Raw genomic sequence first — 17,768 nt, 5'->3', positions numbered from 1 at the left:
AAGGAAAGGGCGTCCAATTGTAAAATAATACAATACATTTTAATGAATCACCCTCACTAATATAGTTACTTTCATCCAGGTGTGGCACTGTGATGGAGAAGTCCATTACCTGCCAGGAGCTAGATGGGATCTCAGCGAATTTCCCCAGTCCTCCGAACGTGTAGCATCTGTACATGTGGTCCAGGGACTCCGAGCAGTGCCAAAGTAAGCCGAAGCTGACAGAGTCCTTGTTCTTCAGATGGTCTTTGACAATCCATGCAGGGGATATAAAACTGAAACTACAGACGGCGACGAGAGCGGACGACAGGAGGACCCAAAAGCAGCCCACACAGCTGAACATTCTCGCAGCTTGGGGCAACAAGCTCGGAGACAGATCAATCCCAAACCCGGCTTCTTTCTTCTTCCGACCCAGCAATGAATGCATTTGGAGTTCACACACCCAGTAGAGATAAACTGAAGCTCCCAACTAATATTACATCAGGAACTGCAACAGAAATAGTCAACAATCAGGTTTCCGTAATGTAAAGAGCGATAGTCTACCCCAAACATTGACCGGAATTTAGAAATCAATGCGCAAAACATGAACTCTAAATAGCGACTTCTTCAAAGAAGTGGAAAAATTATTATCCTCAGTAAACTAGGCAACGTCTGTTAGTAGCCTGCTTGGAAATTCTGAAATGTGACAGGACACAAAAGATGTCACACCCGTGCCACTGATGCGCAACTGTCATTCCGCGGCTGATCGCGAGGTGGATTGATTAATTCCTCTTAATCCAATAGGCTACGAATAAAAAGATTATCTCGCAGTTCTATATGTCCGACTGTAGGATAGTTACTGTAGCCCAATAGTTTTGCAGAAGTCTTGCTGTTATGGCTACAAGCGAGTGGTAACTAGTGTGCCCTGGGCAATACAACAGAAGTGTCCAGATTGACGCGCGCTTCATTGCGCGCCATGTACATTCAGGTGGGCGTGTCCATATGAATGTTGGACGTTCACCGGAGGTGTCCTCGCGAACAACTATCCCGCAATGGCTAATCAATTTAGCGGAAATAAACCATCAAATTACACTAGCAATTTATAGCGAAAAAACAACAAATAGGCCAACGTTTGTTGTTTATATTCTTTATATCATACCTCACTTGCAGAACAAAAATAGGCCCACCACTAATGCGTTAATTGCCCTACTTTGAAAAATATAAGTCTTTGTTCAACTTTCAACAATTTATATATTTGATAATATCTGCAAATTATGCCTACTTTTAATTTCTTCATACGTTTTAGTATTTCGTGTCATGGCAGTCTACATTGCCCCCTTCTGGTTATAAAGCAACAGAAGAAAAAGGAATTTGCTCTGGCTCAAAGATACCATATCCCCAAGCACTCAAATACTGCTAGTGCAAACAGTTGAGCTCCATAATTGGTAGCTTAAGAATCTTCTATAAGGTGCTATATAAAAAGTGACAGAAAAAATGACATTTCAATGTGTGGCACAGTGCTTTGCACTGTTACCTCACAGAGAGAAGGTCCTTGGTTTGATTCCTGCACGGGGCGTGTTGGCCCTGGGGGCATGTTCTCCCCAGGCCTGTCAGGGCTCAGGTAGGCCACCCCCCAGGCCTTTCTGTGTTGAGTTTGCATGTTCTCACCGTGCTCACCTGGGTTTCCTCCACAAACAACCCCAAATAAGAACACAACAGATCGCTCTCCTGTCCTGTCCCTGAGCAAGCCATGGGCATGAGCGCTTGGCTGGTTCCTGGGTTCCCACTGATAAGGGCTGCCCCCTGCTTCTGGTTGCCCTTGGAGGAAGGACAGCATGGTGGGAAAATGATGAGATCAAATTTCTTCAGTCACCACATCCTGCATGCATGTGTTCTGTGTCTCCGCTCCCTGCACGCACTTGCGTGTTTGCGTGTGTGTGTGTCATAAACTGTAAGAAGAATAAACCTGAATTTCATTTCAATTTCATAATATTTAAATCAAACACATTTTAAATATATTATAGATTAAGCACACATATAAGTCAGAAAACAATATTAGAGGTACATAGTACCAAAAGTCTTTTCTGGTTCTCTTCCACATCTCAATGAGGTTCAAAGTAATAACATTGTTCACCGAGTACACTTTTTCCAACGTCATTGAGATTTCTCAACATTACATACAAAAAAGAACCAACAACAATCACCATAAAAATAACTAACATTAATATATGGGGTAAACCAGAAATCTACATATATATATATATATAACATTTATAACACGGAGCCTGGAGTTTTTAATTACAACTGTAGCACTTCAGTCCATAAGGAGTACTTCTTCTTCTACGATCTGTAATGGTATGGACAAAGTGTCAGGGGTTGCTACAGGTGGTTGGCAAGACCAGGAAGTCACAAAGGTCCATTCCAGTTTTACTGTAACATTTCCAGCCATTCTACAGTACATTGGAGCACAGCCAAGGCAGGACAAATCAACTCGCATCATAGTGACCAGCTGGCAAACACACTCCAGCAGGGCCGGGGGAAGTGGGTGTGCGTCTGCAAATAAGACTGTACAAAGCCCATATTGGTGAAATAACGGGTTAAAATAATTTCGAAGCCACTTCATCTAAAAAACAAGGAATGGGCACATGGCCAGGGAGACGGGAATGTGCAGGGCAGGGACAGAAGGAGAGGAGAACATAGTCTTTGCTTTAAGTCCCTGTAGACGTCCTCTCAGACCGTCAGCTTACACAGTCAGGTACAGTACTGATACTGACAGAAGTGTCGCTCCCTGATGACAGCTTCCTGTAAGCACCATGTTGTGTCATACTGTGGGAGTTTGTTCTGGGAGTGTGATGTTGCTGTGCAGCCTGTTTATTTACTCTTGTCTTTGTCTCCTCCTTCATGTAGTGTCACTAGTTGGAAGGGCGGACAAATGATACTTCAAGTTTTCACACATACGCGCACATCAACAAACTTACAGGTTGATTCAGGAGGTCACGGAAATTCCATAATAAAAATTCATAATGGAATGCCTTGTTCTTTCTTCACCGTGATGCGTTTCATCGTAAGGGGGTTGTTCTGTGTACGGCGGGGGATGTACATCTGTCTCTGCAGGATCAGGGAGAGGAGGAGTGACGGTCCTTTGGTTCTTCAGAGGGGTCATAACTGAGGACGGAGACAGGATTTCAGGAACGTGGAACAGGCAGTTACTATCCATGCAACGTGGATGGGGTTAGAGCCTACCTTGGTGGATTTGCCAGGGCTGTCATGGTGTGCCTGGTGTATGACATCGTTGACGATCATCTTGGCTATCTTCCAGGCCATCTCCTCCTGGGCCTGCAACGCCAAACACACAGAGCGGCAAGAGGTATTTATCGATGATCACACCGAGGCTTCAATGGGTTTTTTTCCAGTCGTAGGATGTCATGGGCAGAGCGAACCCGTCTGTGGCCTCACCTCATCTGAGTTGCCTTGAACCCATTTTTTCATGGCCAGAGAGAACATGGAACCTGTGTGAGAGGAGAGCGGACCATGAGAGAAGCACAGAAGATAGATAGATGGATAGATGGATAGATGGATAGATGGATAGATGGATAGATGGATAGAAAGATAGAAAGATAGAGCAGATGAGCCTCCATGGCCTCTGTGTTTTGGTCTCAGACTAGTTTGCGTCCCCTCTGTTCCTGAAGAATGTCCTCCAAAGAATGAATAATAGATGGTCTCTCGCCTAACTGTTTTTGGGTTAACCTCTTACATATTTCAGTGCTCTCTCTGGTTATGGCCCTGATGACAATATAAACAGACACTAGAGGAAACTACTGTACACCCATCCCGCTTGAGTTTAGGCGTGACTGACAGCAGGGAGACAGAGTGAATGAGTGAGTGAGTGAGTGAGTGAGTGAGTGAGTGAGTGAGTGAGTGAGTGAGTGAGTGAGTGAGAGAGAGAGAGAGAGAGTTACAGTACAGTAGCTTTCTGTGTCTGTCTCTCCCTCACTCTGTCTAGACAAAACCAACAGAGACAGAGCATATAAAAATGTGTGTCTTTGTTTATTACCTTTGGATTTCTTGACATCTGGCTCGGGTTCAGCCTCCCTGATGAACTGTCCTAGCTCATTTACTTTCCCAAACGTCATCTTTCTGCAGAGAGCACAAACAGACACCCGGCGTCTCTAATGAACCATCCCAGATCATTCACTTTCCTAAACGTCATCCTTCTAGAGAGAGCACAGACACAGCATCTCTGACGGACTGTCAGGTCGAACGCTCGTGGGCCTCAGCCTGTCTACGGTTATTTGAATATTCCTCTACCAGTCTCGATGTTGGCACATTAGATGGCATTTAGAGATGATGTACGGTAATGGAGATGACTAACAAATCAACAATGTCACACAGAGGAGCCCGGTTGCCTTTGAACAGATGCTTTTATGCATCTGATGCTCAGTACATGCTTGTGTTTGGGAGCGCTTTAGTCACACATCTGTGGTAAGTACAGTGGCCTACTTCCCTAACATCAAAAGAACACTCTTGGGCACATTACTGCTAAAATCAGACCAGAAGATGGATCGCAGACAGTGAGTCTCTGATGACGAGGACTTCAGTGTGGTTGCAAAAATTCTTTTCACTCCTCAAGGCTATTAAACAAATGAGGACAACAACACTTTGGGTATTATTTGTTACGGTAAGGACGTCTGCTGGTTCATATGAGGTGCCTTGTGAGAGGAAAGGGAGATGGACAGGCTGTGACTCACCCAGCGTATGGCCGCTGGTACAGAGACTCTGGGTCCAAGCTGGCGATGTCCACCGTTATCGCCTCGTCAAAGTTCTTCAGGATCTTCACAGCTGCCTTTTTGGTACCTTGCTGTGATGGGAGAAAAAAAAAAAAAGTTGAATTAGGTGTGATGCATTTATGAGTAGGCAAAAGCAATCTTTGAACATATATCTGCTGAGGAGGGGTCAGTCTAAATGTCAGGATGCCCTGGCTAGATCCTAGAGGGGGATAATGCAGGGAGCAGGTGCGTTACCTGGGCTTGAGACCCCTCGGTGGCATTAGTGCCGCGGTCGCCTTCTGCCGGAGCGCCCTGACCCAGCGCGCTTGCGTTCACAAACTCATCCGCCCGCACCGAGTTGATAAGGTCATTCAGGTACTTGTAGTAAAGGTTACTAGACAGGAAACCTGGCATGTAGACCTGACCAACGACACAGAGATGGAATGAACTTCTGATTACTGAGATGAACCTCTTACATTTCAGTGGATTTTACCACTGCTATAAATCCTCCCACGGTCTTCGGGGCCTGACAGTGTTTTTCAGCGTTACACGTGGCCTTTGCCAGCAGCACTGTACCAGAACGTTCTCTAACCTCAGAGGCTTGTGAAGGAATCTACAGACCCCTGGGCGATCCCGTAAAGGGCAAAACAACAGTTCAAGCTGAAAACATCATTTAGATAGACCACAATTCTAGCCCTTTTCCCAATAAGCCCAACATAGATCTATTAAAATATTAATACTAAAATAAAGACTTGCATGGCAAATAAGCAGCGGTGTGAAGTAAGCATCCTCGCCGCATCTCTCACCTTCTCCATGGTGGTCCAGGCCTGTCTCAGAGGAGTGGTGAAGCAGTCTGGGAGAGGCCCCCCCTCCCTGCAGATATTAGACTCTATCTCCATCCGCACAGTGTCATCAAAACCCAGAGGGTTGGTCGCTTGGAGTGAGAAATACCTGGGAAAGCAGACGAATGTCACAGACAAATATCACTGTATGTCTATAGTGTGTCCATATAGCCACAGTCTTTCCTACAGTCCAACAGTGTTAAGGTGCGGTAAGATGCTGTAAAAAGGTAGAGATGACCTACTTGTCATAGAGGATCATGGCGTCGTTTTGGGCCTCCTGGCCGTCGTACTGGCCTTTCTTATCAGCCAGCTGGTCCTGGAAGTTGTCTGCTGCCAGCCAGAACTGCAGGACTTTCACTGCCTCCTCCTTCTCCATGTACTGAGGGCACACAAACACCAACGACAGAGACAGACATTAACACCCTCAACCAGTTCAGTTGACCTAAAAGGCTGTCATTAATTTTCTGTGTGTGACTATTGGGTGGATGACATGATGTCACGTCAACGGTCACCCTCACCTCAGAGAAGTAGAAGAGGGCTGACTCGCAGAACAAGATGTCCGCCAGGAATACAGAGCCACTAGTCAACACTTCAATCTGGTATTTACAGAAATAATGGCTCCGCAAGAATTCAATAAAGTGCCTGTGAAAGAAAGAACATATAAACATAGAAGCAGTGATAATTAAAGGAATAGTAAAGGGAAAATGCATGTTTAGCCTTGTTTTAAGGTTACTGATGATCATATACAATGGTTCAGATCATCAAACGTTGACAAAACTAGCACTTTTGAGAAAGTCTGATAATTGCTCTACCACCGATTTGGTCATACAATAGATGTGGATGGGCACCTTGAAAGATCTTTTAAAAAACATGACTAACCCTAAAGACAAGAAACTCACCAAAGTGTTAGTTGGCGTTCTGACATATAATTCGCCATAAAGTAAGATTCTAGTTCATCTGGAAAGGCTTTTTTAAATATTTAGCATAGAACTATTTAGTCGCAGCACATACGTGTGTAAACTTCCGCAAACTACATAAACAATAACAATAGCTACCGTAAGTAGCTCCGCTTCCTGAATCCCCTCTGCGTATTGATCTACACATCTACAACGGTCGCTTCAATACAAGTCAATGGATTTCATAAAATGATCAATAAAACCCTACAGGATTCATACTTTGCAGCGAATTTGATGTCAGAACACCAACAGACACCAATTACCCCCTCGGTGAGCTTCTTGTCTTTGAAATCAAGAGTTTAACATGTTTTTAAAAGATCTTTCAAGGTGCCCACCCACATCCATTGTATGACCAAAACGGTGGTAGAGCAATTATCAGACTTTCTCAAAAGTGCTAGTTTTGTCAACATTTTGATCTGAACCATTGTATATGATCATAAATAACCTTAAAACAGGGCTAAACATGCATTTTCCCTTTACAACTCCTTTAAGTCTACTAAAACTACGACAAACTATTTGTCAATGACATTTATTTAGTTATCGACACAAGACGATAACTAAATAAAAACAAATGTATGACAAAAACTATGATGGAATCTCTTGACATTTTCATCAACAAAGAAAAGCTAGACAAAAATGTTACGGAGGGATGATTTGGGAAGAGATCCATTCAGAATGCTGAGATTTCTGTGAAAGTTGTGGCTCATGCTGATTTTTTTTTTAACACGGGCAAGGAGAGAGCATAGAAATGTAATTCAGTAGCTTTGTCCATCAGTCTAATAGATGTTTCCGCCAGAAGTATGAGTTTGGAAATTCTAGAGAAATGATTAAATAATGCATTACACTTTAACTAAACCCATTCGATTTTAGTCAACTAAATGTACTTTACATTTAGTCGACTAAAATCGAAATGCTATTTAGCCAACCAAAACTAAACTAAAACAATTAAGATTACTAAAATATGGCTAAAACTAAATAGCGTTTCAGTCAAAAGACTAAAACTAAAAATTTGCTGTCAAAATCAACACTGCATTCAAACACCACTGGTTTTATGGGAGAAGGGATGACAGAAGAGCAGAAGTTAAACTTTATCCTTACTAGTCTGTGACCGTGTGCGTCATTAAGAAACACTGCCACGCAAACATTAACTAGTGACAAAACAAGAGAGCAGCAAGACAAGGAGAACTCACTGCTGTTCCAGGATGGTGAAGACTACAGACTGGGCAATGACAAAGCAGTTTGGATCCACAAGCCCATCCTCACCGCAGATTTTAGCTGACAAAATGGACAGAAATACATTAAAATATCTACTATCTCCTTATAGGGTTAAAATCCCATACTGGTAAAAAAAAAAAATAAAAAAAAAAATTAAAATTAAAAAAAATTTAAAAGGGGATGTATTCCTTACCCACTATATCATTTCTGATCTGTTCTGTGATAGGGATGGGCCTAGCAGCGTCTGGGGAGATGAACTTGGTGAAGATGTTCACAGCGTCTCTCTCTATACCTGAAACATAGAGAGTAGCTGGCCTCAGGCAGTCTCACACGTCAACTACACCTAAAAATGCACTAACTCTTACAGTGTGGTGTGAAAAGCTAAGTGGAACAGGACAGTGACGGCTCCTGGAAGACTACGCCCGGGACTCACTCTTCACAAGCTTGTCTGAGAGGTCTCGGAGGGCGCTGGTGGACTGCAGCTTGAAGGGCGTCCCTGTCCTGGAGGAGCTCTGCCTGGTGGGCGTGTCCGCTGCCCTGGGCGTGCCGGGCCCCTGGCCTGCCTCCATGCTGAAGGAGTCCCGGTGGACGAGCTGCGCTGCAGGGCCCTCGCCGTTACCGTCCTGGGGGCTGGGCGTGAGGGGCCGCGAGGAGGGGAGCGGCCTGGCAGCAGAGGACTGGTCCGCGGCGTCTGGGGAGGTGGCGGTGGGGGAGGTGGGGACCGAGGCGGGCTCGGCCAGGGAGCTGTGTTTGACCGAGTTGAGGCTGTGGGCTCGGACCCGGGACCAGCTGGTGGCGCGGAAGCTCTCGGCCTCCAGCCAGAAGCGCACCAGGTGGTCGGCAGCACGCGACTCCATGAACGCGAGGTAATAGGGCATGGCCACGCTGTCCCGTATGATCTGGTCTACTGTCTTCGACAGGCGGGAACGCGTCTCCTGAGCCAGGTAGTTCACACTGGAGCGCCCTGGAAAGCACACACGAAGTTACACCACTAACACTAGACCACAACATACAGACACCGCTTGACAGAAAAGAAGAACCGAAGATAATATTCATGAAGAGCATAGTTCCCAGATCACATGACCAGGGCAGCCATGTCAGTGAAGCGTGGCTGGTGGGCTCCGTTCCACAGTAGCGCATTATTGCGCAGCGAGCTGACCGGGGCCTTCTGTGATGGCTGCTGGTCCTGGAGAGTGGCTCTGCCATCAGCTCCAGAGAGCAGGACGGCTGGCACAGGCATGCCTAATGTCTATCAGGCTGGCAGCACAGCTCTTCCTCTCCGCATACAGGAGCCCATAGAGCCCTCACAGCACTGCGCTCCAGTAGGAGGAGTAGTCATAGTAGTAGTAGTAGTAGAGGTAGTAGTAGTAGTAGTAGTAGTAGTAGTAGAGGTAGTAGTAGTAGTAGTAGTAGTAGTAGTAGTAGTAGTAGTAGTAGAGGTAGTAGTAGTAGTAGTATTAGTAGTAGTAGTAGAGGTAGTAGTATTAGTAGTAGGCCTGTAGTAGTAGTAGTAGTAGTAGTAGTAGTAGTATAAGTAGTAGCACTAGTAGTAGTAGTAGTAGTAGTAGTAGAGGTACATTATAAGTAGCAGTACTAGTACTACTACTACTAGTAGTAGTAGTAGTAGTAGTAGTAGTAGTAGCAGCAGCAGTAGTAGTAATAGCAGTAGTAGAAGCAGTAGTAGTAGTAGTAGTAGAGGTACAGTATTAGTAGCAGTAGCAGTACTAGTACTACTACTAGTAGTAGTAGTAGTAGTAGTAGTAGTAGTAGTAGTAGTAGAAGAAGAAGACGCAGTAGTAGTAGTAGTAGTAGTAGTAGTAGTAGTAGTAGTAGTAGAAGTAGTAGTAGTAGTAGAAGCAGTAGTAGTAGTAGTAGTAGTAGTAGTAGTAGTGGTAGTAGTAGTAGTAGTAGTAGTAGTAGTAGTAGTAGAAGCAGTAGTAGTAGTAGTAGTAGTAGTAATAGTAGTAGTAGTAGTGGTAGTAGTAGTAGTAGTAGTAGTAGAAGCAGTAGTAGTAGTAGTAGTAGTAGTAGTAGTAGTAGTAGTAGTAGTAGTAGAAGAAGAAGACGCAGTAGTAGTAGTAGTAGTAGTAGTAGTAGTAGTAGAAGTAGTAGTAGTAGTAGAAGCAGTAGTAGTAGTAGTAGTAGTAGTAGTAGTAGTGGTAGTAGTAGTAGTAGTAGTAGTAGTAGTAGTAGAAGCAGTAGTAGTAGTAGTAGTAGTAATAGTAGTAGTAGTAGTGGTAGTAGTAGTAGTAGTAGTAGTAGAAGCAGTAGTAGTAGTAGTAGTAGTAGTAGTAGTAGTAGTAGTAGAAGAAGACGCAGTAGTAGTAGTAGTAGTAGTAGTAGTAGTAGTAGTAGTAGTAGTAGTAGCAGTAGTAGTAGTAGTAGTAGTAGTAGCAGCTGTAGTAGTAGTAATGGTAGCAGAAGCATTACCAGCCAGCATTACAAGCCAGCCTCACCACAAATGCTGCAGCACAGGTTCAACCACCTGCTCTCCTCCACACACCTTATCAGACCTGCTCCAACAGGTGCTGTCGTCACCATGGTAGAAGCCAGGGCGCGGTGGGGCAGTGGAGCAAATGCCTGTTGTGCCAAACTGCCTGATGTCTGACAGCCTGTGGCAGGACTGGTTTAAATATATCTTCAAAAGAGTTTCTTATGCTTTAGGCCAGGAGTTTTTCTGACTGGCGAGGAAACTCAACTGAAAGGCTTTGCAGCGATGCCTTAGCATGCTAGACAAGGACTAACCCATGCATGAAGCAGTGTGAGGGTTTCACAGGATTAGCCTAAGAGCACTTGTGTAGGCCAGTTGGCAGTTAAAAGCCTATTGCACCGGCACCACCGTCCAATGGCCGCCAATTCTACCAGTCAATTCAAGCACGGCTGTGTCCAGTCTAAAAGAGATAACCTGAAGAGAGAGTGCTCATTCACGCAAAAATACTCAATGGCATCTTCCGTTCACATCATAATAACAAAACAGCGACGTGACGACGAGGTCCGTACCGAGATCCCCAAAGTGTGCAGCCTCCATGTGGATGGGCTGTTTCTTGAGGATGGCTGTGCGTCCGCGAGCGAACGAGTCCATGTTGGCGGAGATGGCGTTGATGGCCACATGGCTGGGCCCTGCCGCCTCCTGGATGGCATGGTGGTTCCTGGGGCCTGGGGAGGAGGGGTGAGGACTGGCTGGGGCGGGGCCTGGGGGGGAAGGGGGCGGAGTCCATCAATCCAGAGAGAAATTAGTTTAATAAACAGGAACCAATTATACAATGTCTACAGAGAGAAACCCCAACGTTTGGAACGTAACCCACGGGGAAAAAGCTGTTTTTAGATGAGGGCTGTGATAGTGTGTGTTAAAGGCAGGGGTGTGTGGGGTGTGAGAGAAGACAGAGTGCTCTGTGTGTTTCGCTGTGTGTTTTATCTGGCAGTTACTGTAGGAGATCATGATGAACCTTCCCAGTGAGAGAACATGCAGGTCTTCTCTGCCACAGCTACAGTAGGGCTGTCCCTGACTCTGAATTGTGTGAGTTGAATCAGATTTGCCTATTCAAACCAGAGATTCGACTATTCGTTCCTCCTTTTTCCCCCCTGTGTCTAACGTTAGGCTGAGGGGAGACCGCGGGAGTCAGGACAGCTGTCAAACTTACTCAAACTTGCAGGCAAGCACAATAAAAGACGCATGTTTTTCTTCTTACTTCAGATGCCCCCATGTTGTTATGCATTGTTTCCCATAGCCTACATTAGGGTTGGCGATTTGACAATAGTCTCCTCACCTGCACCTTTGAAAGCGTGCGAGAATAGGCTCATGCGTTAGGCAGCAGTCAACAAGAAAATGTTTTGTCTGTCACTGAAGATATCTTAGATACAAGAGGATTGATCTAGGAAAGCAGTTTTGTGTTGTGATATTCCGTTAAGGAAATGCATGTGATTGCTGGAGCACAGTAGGCTAGGCGCACAGCAGAGGAGAGAAGGAGTCCCTGTCTTCTTCCCTCCGCTATATCAGTCCTCTTACTGCTCAACAAATAGCTACAGTAATAGCCTAGGTCTAAACTAATGATTGGCCTGTCCTATATAAATCACAAGGCAGGTGAGTTGTCTTAAATGACTGCTCGACTTCAAGAATTGCAGTCGAATTAAGAGTCTGATGAGTCACAACTGATGATCTAATTTCAGGGGGCAGCCCTAGCCACAGCCAACTACATTTCAGGCACTTTACCTAATCAATTTAAGGATTCCTTCCATAAGCTATGTTAATATGTATGTCTGCAGTTAAGAAAAAAGAAAACGCACACCATAGTATTGGAGAGGTGCCAGTAATGGGTGAAATATTCTGGATAATGTTATGTTTGTATCACTGCACTTTACGAGTCCTTTCATGCACTGTATTGTCCTGTCCTTGCTCTTGTCCATTGTTGTATTTTTGCAAGCACCACGGTGTCGAAAGAAAATCATATGTATGTTAGGTACAAAGTAGGAATTCAGATTCTCTGATTCTAAAGGAATTCCCACACTCAAGCTCTCGATGCTGGGTTATTTAATCAAACAGACCAATGTTTCAAAGTCATGACTTTGACAAAGGCCGCGAGGCCCAAACGTTGGTCTATTTGATTAAATCACCCAGCATCGAGAGCTTGAGTGTCCAGTTTCATTCCTTTATCCAATATGTATGTCTGCATCATTAACCAAATTGTTTTCTATTTATTTTTTGCATTCATATAGAGACAATTACAGACAGAGACAATTACAGACAGATACAAACTAGAAGAGTCAAAGAGGTAGGATAAATCTTTCTGAAATATACCAGTGAGGTATTGATCAATGCATGACTTTCCCATAACTTCAAACAATAACTTTTACTCATCATCTTCACAGCAGTACTGAGCACTACACAGGAAGAAACATCCTTTTTTTATTATACGGAAGTGCAATACTACCCACCTCTATTGACTTTAGCATCAACTGGTCTCTCGAGTTCCTTGCCTTTTGCTGTTGGCATAAAGGAAATAGGACTGTAATTAGAACACTGCATTAACAATACAGGGTCAGATCAGTGATCAGAATAGGGTGAGGAACCCTAACCCTAACCTGAATATCCCGTTACATGAGGGCTCAGTCTGGAAACAGATATGCCTGGCTGTGACCCTCTATAAGTGTCTGTTTGGCCAACAAATAATTAAGACTCCTTTCCTCGCAGTTATGGACGATTCGATTAGGAGAGCTAACGCCTTCATTCTAACCAAGGCACTTTCAATGCAATGCAAGTGTGTGGCAGCTGGGATAGTCTACAGTGGGAGGCATTTATTCAACTTCGATGCCATGTCCTGAAGACTAAATATTATATAGGAGCACAGCTTAACACAGAGACCTATATTGTATGCATTTCTATCATCCTCATTTCATAATGCAACTTAATATGGTTGGACACAATGCAGGGATGAAACTGAACAGAACAAAGGAGGCTTTTGAGGCACTTTGGGCTGCCCGTGTAGTGGGTCAGCTGAACTGAGGAACCCCTGGGGAAAGCCCATTCATTGCACTGCATCATATGTCGGGCATACAGCATGTCACTGTAACTCTACAACTATCTGCACTATCTAAATTGAATCTCCAGTCAAAAATAACAAGTTTACACTGGAAAATGGAATCATCCAAAAGAAAGCACAGCTTATAAAACGCAATTACCGTGAATACGCCTGCGAGACAGTAGGTTAATGTTTATCCCTGATATACTACATACATTTAACACGTAGGCTATGTATTATGAATTTATGCATGACTCATGTCCACAACGTGGGGGCAGGAGCTGGTCATGAAACAGCCACACAGCTTCACAGGCCAGTCCGTGGGACAAGCCTGGACCAACATTAAACCTTCAATCACTGCACTACAACTAGCACTCACACTATTGTTAGCTTGCTTGCTAGCCAGCTAAAATGATCGTTAAAATGCTCTGCGCCGGTATCTTGCATTAGCAAGTAGCCACGTCCTGCTCGCTTACTAGATGAGCTACTCAATGAAAACGCACTGGCCTGTGACAGTAACCATCCAGAAACCTTTACGAAACGCTAGTGAATGGTTGTTATATATATGATTGCTATTCAGAACACCTAACGTTAGTAACCCCCTCCCCGCTTCCACAGTCGGCATCTGTGCTAGCTAACGTTAGTCTTGATAGAGCTAGCTAGCTGCAATGGTTTCATAATAGCTAAGCTAACTGGAGAATGGCTAGGCCAGTTAACGAGCGAACAGTTCTTGAGTTTAGGAGTGTAATGAGGCCAGCATCAATGCCATTGCTAATGACACCTGGAGGGTCTAACGGCATTGACGCAGGTAGCTCTCTATCAACCACATCCACACATTCCTCCACCTCTCCCGCGAGTATCTGTAGTTAGCATAGCCAGCTAGCACCCATCCGCTAGCAGCACTTCCTCACCTTTCCTCCTGAAAAATGACATGACGATGTTCACGCTCTGAATGTATCCTCAGCTCAATGACAACATCCCGTGTATTTGCGAGTGCCTTCATTCATAAGCATCGGTTATGAACGACGGTAACGATTTTGGGGGGCAACCAGGGTGTAGCTGTCAAATCCCAAATCTTCCCCTCCTACAACCAGTAGCATGTCAATAAACGTCTCACTTCCGGACTGATGCGGCAGCATTGTGGGAAACGTTGCGTTAACTGCTTTAGACCGTAGAGGGCAGTGTCTACAAGAGAACCTGATATGCGCCTGCATAAGCATAATATGGCTGTGTAGGTAAATGGCTACTGAATAAACTGCGTCATCTCATAAAGAGCTACTCATCTCATTTATAATCCGACATACATATTCAGACTAAAAGACAATTTATTTATTCATTTATTTATTATGTTCTGTTTACACTCTATGATTTTAGATGATTCACAATATAAAACAGTAGGCCTAATATATATCAATATAAAACACTAAAATACATTTTGATAACATTACATTAGTCATTTAGCAGATGCTTTTATCCAAAGCGACTAACAATAATTGCATTTAACGTAGGAAAAGCCAATGTACTACTACTTGCCAGAACTCACAAGTGTATCTTCTTTCTTAAACAAGTGACTAAGAGCATAATCTAGTGCTGAAGGCAAAGTACAAGAATAGCAATCTAAAATACAATAGGTGCTTTAGAGGGAGGATTGTTGTAGTACTTCTTGAAGATATGAGTTTTGAGCCTGCGACGAAAGATGGGCAGCGACTCTGCTGTCCTGACGTCAGTGGGCAGTTCGTTCCACCACTGCGGGGCCAGATCAAAGGCAGATCAAAGGCAACCATCCATTATTGTTTAAAATCAAAAATGATTCTATAACATGATTTTACCACATTATATCAAGTTCCTAGTCTTTTTCATTCTCGCCCAACAGCGTGGGTCTCCTTGGGGCGGTCAATGCGGTAGACAAACTCAGCAGGCATGAAGTAACCAAGGTATTCCACTGTATCAGGGGTGGTGTCGATATAGTAGTGCCCCCCCTCTCCATGGTGGCTGAAGCAGTGGGTATGTTCCACACGCAGGTCCAAACCCTGGACATAACATATGGGCAGCTCCAAATAGTTACCATTAAAACAAAATCCCATATTTAAGACATCTGATATCCCAATAAGTCCTTATTATTTAATTTTTTTTAGACCAATCAATCCTCTTTGAGTGTGTACTTACAGGGTCTCTGGACACCAGCACAGACTGGCAGATCAGTGGAGCGCTGACCTCAAAGTGTCTCAGCCAGTTGTTGACGTCATCATCGCTGTTGAGTGGGCAGGCTGAGAACTCTCTTGGCTACTCACACACATGAGGGCGCCAGAGCAATCAATGGAAAGTGAATATCAGACTTGTGGTTGACAACTGTGTCAACCACTATCAAATGGACATCGTTCTATAGCAGGGCAATCATATGCATAAATCATGACTTGAGTGACTCCACAAGGATACATCACAGATGTCATGCAGATATATTCTTTACCATAATGTGGATTTTGGCTTTTCCTTTCTGGATGATGAAGGTTCCACCCAGAGCCAGGCTCTTCTCAGGGTAGTGAGCTTCTAGGGTCTTCCTCAGAGCTCCCACAAGGCTCTCCTCTCCCGTTCTCCTTCTGGCTCTCACCTCTATGACCTGATGAGGGAGGAGGGGGAAACATAACATACAGCAGTGATTACTCAACCAGTTGAGAGTCACTTTCCTCCTGTTAATCTTTATTGGTTTAACCCTCAGAAGCAAACACATGGAGGTCGACGTACAATAGCTTCAAATCATGAACCCAGAACTCATGTTTTGCAGTTGCGATCAGCAGCTCTAACAGCTCACTCTCTTGGTTGGTTGGTGGACAAAAATGTAAAAGTGCAATGTTGCTGTTGTCCACACAGATGTTACTAATCCACTAATTAAACTAGAGAGAAGATTCAGCCAGATTGAAAATGCTTGTAACTTGTAATGCAAGTTCATGTTTTGTTTTTTTATACATGAATGCTTATCCAGAAGAGAGTATATAATTGACCAAGGTCCAAATAATCATTGGAACATTCCAGCATTACACCTGCAGCCAAGGTCTTGTGAACATGTCTCTCTCTTAAAGGTTAATTATTGATATGAACATAGAAATAACTATGTATTTATTTCTCTTGTCTATCTCACATTTAACCGCTCATCTCTCACCTTTCCAGGCTTTCCCTCACATGCATATAGGTTAGCCAACAATCCAAAGTCACAGCCTGAGAATCTATCGCTGTATTTCTCCTGCAGGCATTTGCCATCAGTTGGACTGATGGACGAGAAGTAGCTGCTGTTCACGGCAGGCCTTCCCTCTGCTTCAGTGAGTACAAGAGGCATCATCTTGGCATATGGATTAGAAGACAACACAGTAAATACATTGATTATAATGAGCCTGCATGGAACAAACTATAAAAGTGATGTCATGATCGTTCAGTATTGAACAGAACAGCAAGCGGACAAACCTCAGCATTCATCCCAACAACTCTGGAGGATACAGCTCCTGCTCCCAGAATGAACGCCCCAGGTAGTTCCACTTCCTTTGACACAGTGTTCATATTGTACTCCTTGGAGAGAGAAACAAAATCAAAAGTAGGCTATATCAAAATATTTGCCTTCCTACTTCTATATTCTGTAGGACTGGCCTACCTTTTCCACTTTCACCAAGGGTACCAAATAAGGCACTCCTCCCACATCCGTTATACGAGGTTTCCCACACAGACCTGCAGAGTGGATAAGGTATATATATGGGATAAGGTATAGCACATTTAGCAATGCATGACAAAAACAAAGATACAACGTTGCAAAAAGAATATTACCTTTGACGGGAAAATGGAACGGGTCCTTGGTGAGATCTGGACACTCGACAACAGAAACCTCAGCATCAGCAAAATTGTTCTTCAGTCCATTCTGTAATACTGTAAGGAGCAAAAATAAAGTTTATTGCAAAAGTATGTTGTCGTTTATGATACAGGAGACGCCGGCTTTAAGTGGGGTTAACCTCGGACAATCATAGATTGGTGATTATCTATCTTACTTTGGACGGTTGGACAGGACTGAATTTCGCTAATGTGCGTACTGTACAATACCTGTAGCCTACAGTGCGCTGATATTGTTGTGTACTGTGTATTGTCTATGTATATGTTCTATGAATACATCCATGGCTGATATACACGGTGTTGCCTGTCATTTCCTAAATGCATGCTTACCGTCACACAGTTCTTCAAGATTAGGGACATGTAACTGAAACTTTTCTGTCTGGCTGCAGTCTGTCATCCTCCGTCTTGTTGTAGTTTTGAACACACAGTATGCCAGTCAGCTGACTGTTCTCTGAAGAGCTCTTGCGCAAACCTTCTTTTGGAGTTGTACTGGCGTTTTGCATCCAACGTTGTGGTGCACTACCGCCACCTACTGGACTGGAGTGGGCAGACGTTAGCCCAACCAATTTTCCTTCTCACTCTGACGTATGACCACTTCCTAGTTCCCTTCCTGTTTGGTTGAGAACG

General features: G+C 44.1%; 3 protein-coding genes across 3 annotated transcripts in view; all 3 read right to left on the bottom strand.

The window, feature by feature from the left end:
* The window catches only part of lhfpl7 (LHFPL tetraspan subfamily member 7), a gene marked incomplete at both ends in the record, with an annotated part of 84,595 nt that extends 84,171 nt beyond the window's left edge, over nt 1–424 (bottom strand). Inside the window, one exon of the mRNA XM_084449481.1 lies at nt 110–424. Coding sequence (XP_084305607.1) covers nt 110–424 — 315 coding nt within the window. The remainder of the gene's footprint in view (nt 1–109) is intronic.
* Nucleotides 425–3,016: 2,592 nt separating this feature from the next.
* On the bottom strand, nt 3,017–14,286 carry akap10 (A kinase (PRKA) anchor protein 10). The gene is made up of 15 exons (XM_084450076.1): nt 14,183–14,286; nt 12,688–12,735; nt 10,756–10,947; nt 8,189–8,719; nt 7,949–8,047; nt 7,731–7,815; nt 6,103–6,226; nt 5,827–5,963; nt 5,549–5,693; nt 4,998–5,162; nt 4,725–4,834; nt 4,031–4,113; nt 3,433–3,485; nt 3,220–3,312; nt 3,017–3,141 (listed from the first exon to the last, which is right to left on the bottom strand). The coding sequence occupies exons 1-15, from the start codon at nt 14,202–14,204 to the stop codon at nt 3,136–3,138; spliced, it is 1,893 nt and encodes a 630-aa protein (XP_084306202.1). The 5' UTR covers nt 14,205–14,286; the 3' UTR covers nt 3,017–3,135.
* A 339-nt stretch (nt 14,287–14,625) lies between these two features.
* cUnh11orf54 (chromosome Un C11orf54 homolog) lies at nt 14,626–17,554 on the bottom strand. Its single transcript, XM_084450528.1, has 8 exons — nt 17,472–17,554; nt 17,082–17,180; nt 16,912–16,985; nt 16,728–16,829; nt 16,429–16,605; nt 15,739–15,888; nt 15,438–15,554; nt 14,626–15,301 (listed from the first exon to the last, which is right to left on the bottom strand). The coding sequence occupies exons 1-8, from the start codon at nt 17,536–17,538 to the stop codon at nt 15,128–15,130; spliced, it is 960 nt and encodes a 319-aa protein (XP_084306654.1). The 5' UTR covers nt 17,539–17,554; the 3' UTR covers nt 14,626–15,127.
* Between the last annotated feature and the right edge of the window lie 214 nt (nt 17,555–17,768).

This window comes from Borostomias antarcticus (assembly GCF_949987555.1).
Source record: "Borostomias antarcticus genome assembly, chromosome: 15".
In the NCBI taxonomy this organism is placed as follows: Eukaryota; Metazoa; Chordata; class Actinopteri; order Stomiiformes; family Stomiidae; genus Borostomias; species Borostomias antarcticus.
The sequence above is the reverse complement of the archived record's forward strand: the minus strand, read 5'-3'. Positions and strand labels throughout refer to the sequence as shown.